At 37.5% G+C, this 4,179-nt stretch overlaps 1 protein-coding gene across 1 annotated transcript; it reads left to right on the top strand.

Annotated features, from left to right (window-relative positions):
* The first annotated feature begins 364 nt into the window (after positions 1-364).
* LOC113226182 (larval/pupal rigid cuticle protein 66-like) lies at positions 365-1,631 on the top strand. Its single transcript, XM_026458716.1, has 2 exons — positions 365-461; positions 1,179-1,631. Exons 1-2 carry the CDS (start codon positions 372-374, stop codon positions 1,566-1,568), a joined length of 480 nt encoding a protein of 159 aa, XP_026314501.1. The 5' UTR covers positions 365-371; the 3' UTR covers positions 1,569-1,631.
* Positions 1,632-4,179: the final 2,548 nt, after the last annotated feature.

Genomic DNA, 4,179 nt, shown 5'->3' with positions numbered 1-4,179 from the left:
CAAAAAATACAGTCCAATTGAGAACCTCCTCCTTTTTGAAACCTGGTCTCAAACTTGCGGTGAATACCCAGGAGTATGAGCGCTAGAGTAAATGAAACCAATTTCGGATATGTTACCCAAAACACCCAGACGGAAACCAATTAAAAAAAATATATTACACAATTTGGTCCTACTGGGTATCGCACCTGCGACCTTTTTAACAAGCGCTTATTGAGCTAACCATTAGAACCATTAATTAAAAGCCACAAATTAATAGCATGCAAATAAAGCAAGTACTAATATTGCAAATTGACATTTTAATACAACTCCGCCCTCATAGACTTCCTGATTTTCTTCAACAAGAATGTCGTTTGAGAACAGGATCATTGTTGATGGTATATAAGTCCATGGAAGGTCTAGGACGACATCAGAATCACAAGATTCGCCGACGTTGTCACATCTACTCTACAATGGTTGCCAAGGTAAGGATATATCAGCAATTACATTGTGATCCCAAAGTACAGTGATTGGAACAAGATCTATAATGTAATGTTGCTTCCAAAAAAGCGACAAAATTGTTTACGGGGAACTATTGTTATCAGTTCGCAGTCAACACAAATTAATGCTTACTGTTCAATAATGAAAATCGTAGCCATTTAAACAACAGAGTAATTAAATCCCTTTCGTGTGGAATTTGATTTGGTGCAGATACGCGCCTTCTACCAATATTACATGCGCGGATTTGCATTATCTCCGACGACATACCAATATTTCTTTTTTATATCAACTGAGCTAAATAGAACGCGTACTAAACTATAAGCTATATATTTTTCAAATCGCTTTAATTTCCTTCGTAAAATTCTAAAACAAAGCCAGTGTCCCTACCGCTCGACAAAAGCAAAATGACGGGAAAAATTTGAATTCAAGCTGGGGTAGTGTCAATTCTTAAGCATAAAAAAGTTACCGACCAATTTCGTTCGTAGAATCTTTAATATTCTCTCCTGAAAAGTTGTCATTATTATTATGTACGTAGGCCAATGATTACTATGTATATTTTTGCATTGTATAGTGAATCTAATTAGAATTCAAAAGTTTCTTTAAGAATGCATTTTTATAAAATAAAACTTCCCGGTAATTTGCATATATTTTCACAAAAGTTTTCTGTGTAATTTTACCTCAATATTTTAATTTTGTCGTAGTTTTTCGTTGTCCTCGCCCTTGTGGCCGCGGCTGCCGCCTCCGATGTCTCCAGTTTCTCCTACGGCGTCGCTGATCCCTACACCGGTGACTTCAAGAGCCAGGTTGAGAACCGCGCCGGTGATAATGTAGCGGGACAATACTCCCTCCTGGAATCTGACGGCACCCGCCGTACCGTTGATTACGCCGCTGGCGCTGGTGGCTTCAACGCCGTCGTCCGCAAAGACCCCGCTGCCTTCGTCGCCCCCGCCGCATATGCCGCTCCTGCCGCGTACGCCGCTCCTTACGCCTTCGCCGCACCCTACGCTAACCCCTACGCCTACAATTATGGAAAATTAGCTTACCCCTACGCCGGCGCTCGTTTCGCGTACCCTTACGCTCGTTACTTCTAAACGCAAATGCCTTGATTGGTATTGAATGTTTGTAAATATGTGAATAAATCGGTATAAACAAGTTATTGTTTTTTATATAAAAAAGCTTGTGTTTACTTTTCATTATCATCAGACTCCCCAGTAACTTGCATCATCGACCATCTTGTACTAGGCTCATATCAATCTGCAACAATTATGACGTGGTGTACGCATCTCGCTTCAGGATGTTCCACGTTTTTGTAACCGCTTCTTTTTTTTTATAATATCAAGTGACGGGACGAACAAGTCATGTGTCTGAGCTACACGCTTGCAGAGCTTCAAATCGCAACGATCTGAGGGACACTGCCACTGCACGGTGATTCACGCTCCATACTAAGGCGGTCATAAATACGTAACTCCGAAATTATTATTATTTTTTTATTTTATTACGTTAAAATATGATTAGGTAAACGTAAATTAATAAAATTATACATTTAAAAAAATATTTGACAATATTTAGGTGTAAAAATGTCTCGCAGTAATTTTGTTTTTAGACGATGTATCTAAAACATTTTATACTGCGACTTTTAATGGTAAAACTGTGTAAATAATGATTATTTGTATTAACAATAACCACAAATGAATAAATTAAAACAATAAAAATACATAAAAAAGTTCATTTTACAAAATACAAACAAAACACAAATTATACCAAAATACATTAAATCTCAACAATATTAACTTTAAATACATAACAAGTCTAATACAGCTTTTGACAGTACACCTTTTTTTTAACAGGTAACTTTCGTAGACCTGTTATGAAGGGATCTGAATGAAGAAGCAGCCTATTTACTAAATCTGTGTTGGTCACAATGCGACTCATTTTACGCGTATGATTTTTTCTAAAAGACTTGATGTATTTGTTAGTCGCTTCAGCTGCTTCTTCAGACAACTCTCCGATTGACAACAAACCGTAATCTATAACATTAGCACCATGAATTAGAACTTTGTGAACGGAAGCAGGCATGTTATACCACGGATACTCGGCAACTAACTGCCGAGCCGTCTCTAAAGCGAACTCTTCGAAGTTCGTCTTATTAATATTATATCCCGAATTTAAACATTGAAGGATGATCCAGCAACGATCTAGGAGATCCTTCTTGATCCCAGTAATTTCAGCGGAAATTTCTGAATTCGAGAAAAACCGCCTGGCTGTATTACCATCGTTTGATGTTCCGCTTCCGCCACTTTTAGGCTTATCCACTATAAGCCCTAATCTTTCTCTAAATTGAGTCTGAACATATGATTTTTTTGCAGCAACAAGCATTTTGTCATTAGCGGACCTAGCTTGCTATTTCCTAACATCTAACTTGTACGCGACATGAACAAAATATTCAAAAAAACGTATTAACGCGTGAAGAGGTGATAAACCAAATTCATATTTACTCTCATCGACTTCCTTATTTAAACATTCGTCAATTTTGTTCATTTCACTGGGCAAGGCGTTACAAATAAAACATTTTGATGAAGAAACACCACTAAGTGCATTACACACTTTACCATCTACCATAGTAAGTTGCAAACAATGAGTAATGCGATATTCGCGATCTTCTTCCTTGAAAACAGTAGGCTGCAAGTTCCTTATTTTATCTTTAAAATGAGCTTCTTCCTCAACTGACACAGCAGTCGATTCCTTCAAATATCGGAGGCGTATAGGACGACAGTATCGAGTTGATGAAGGACGAGGATTTTTCCACAAAACTACTGAATTTTCTTTGTTATCTGTTGTCAAAACAAGCTGAAGTGGCACATACGAAGTAACAAACAGGCTACTGTCTTCAAGAGTGGAGTCAGAAAAACACTGTTTATATTCTGAATGCCCTGTACTGCCATCGAAACCCCATTTCCCTATCAAAGATATCTTATCTAGAGACTCATTAGGTACACTATCCAAAACATCTTTTTGAGACTTGAGAATCCGATTGGCAGTATGATCTAATAAACTTTGAAGTTCGACTTCGGCGGATGATTCTGTAACAGTAATATCTGAAGGATAACAGTGTTTTTTAGATTCCACGACACTTTGGTAAGATGGGAAAATGGTTTTTGAAAACTTATTGTCTATAAATTTCTTTACTAATATATATTGATGTCGAGTTAACTGAGCTTCAACAATGAGCGATAAAACTTCGCTAGAATCGATTTCAGGACAAGACAAGCTATCGGACGCATTGAGCAATGACTGTACAAGAGAAGGGTCTTGGTTAGACAAACTAGCCAATCTTCTCCTTTTTGTACGTTTACTGGTGTCGTCAAAGTTAATTCTCGGACGGCCATGCGATGAAGAAGTTGATGGTTTAACTTCGTCAAAGCTCTGAGATACACGTAACTCAGTTCGCTGTACATCAATATTTTCAACGACATGCAGCCAATCTGAATATTTTTCTAAGAATTTAGATCTAGTACGATTCGACTTTGCCCAGTAGTGGGAAATTCGTTTACAAATATTCTTAATTTTAAGGCTTAAAGTCTCTAAATCAATATTTTCGATGTCGTCAGAAAGGGATGATGTTTCGGTCAAAGTGCTCAGGACGTGTTGCATTTTTTCATTTGGATTACCCACTTTAGAGTGCCAAATATCAAAAATTGTCAT

The sequence above is a fragment of the Hyposmocoma kahamanoa genome, unplaced genomic scaffold, assembly GCF_003589595.1.
Source record: "Hyposmocoma kahamanoa isolate Upper Pololo Valley unplaced genomic scaffold, ASM358959v1 182, whole genome shotgun sequence".
Classification (NCBI taxonomy): domain Eukaryota; kingdom Metazoa; phylum Arthropoda; class Insecta; order Lepidoptera; family Cosmopterigidae; genus Hyposmocoma; species Hyposmocoma kahamanoa.
This window is presented reverse-complemented; position numbering and strand designations above follow the sequence as displayed.

Excerpts from the sequence above, each read along its gene's own strand:
- LOC113226182 (XM_026458716.1), top strand. The coding sequence starts at position 372 with ATGGTATATAAGTCCATGGAAGGTCTAGGACGACATCAGAATCACAAG. Across the intron at positions 462-1,178 it reads ACTCTACAATGGTTGCCAAG|TTTTTCGTTGTCCTCGCCCT; the intron begins GTAAGGATATAT and ends ATTTTGTCGTAG.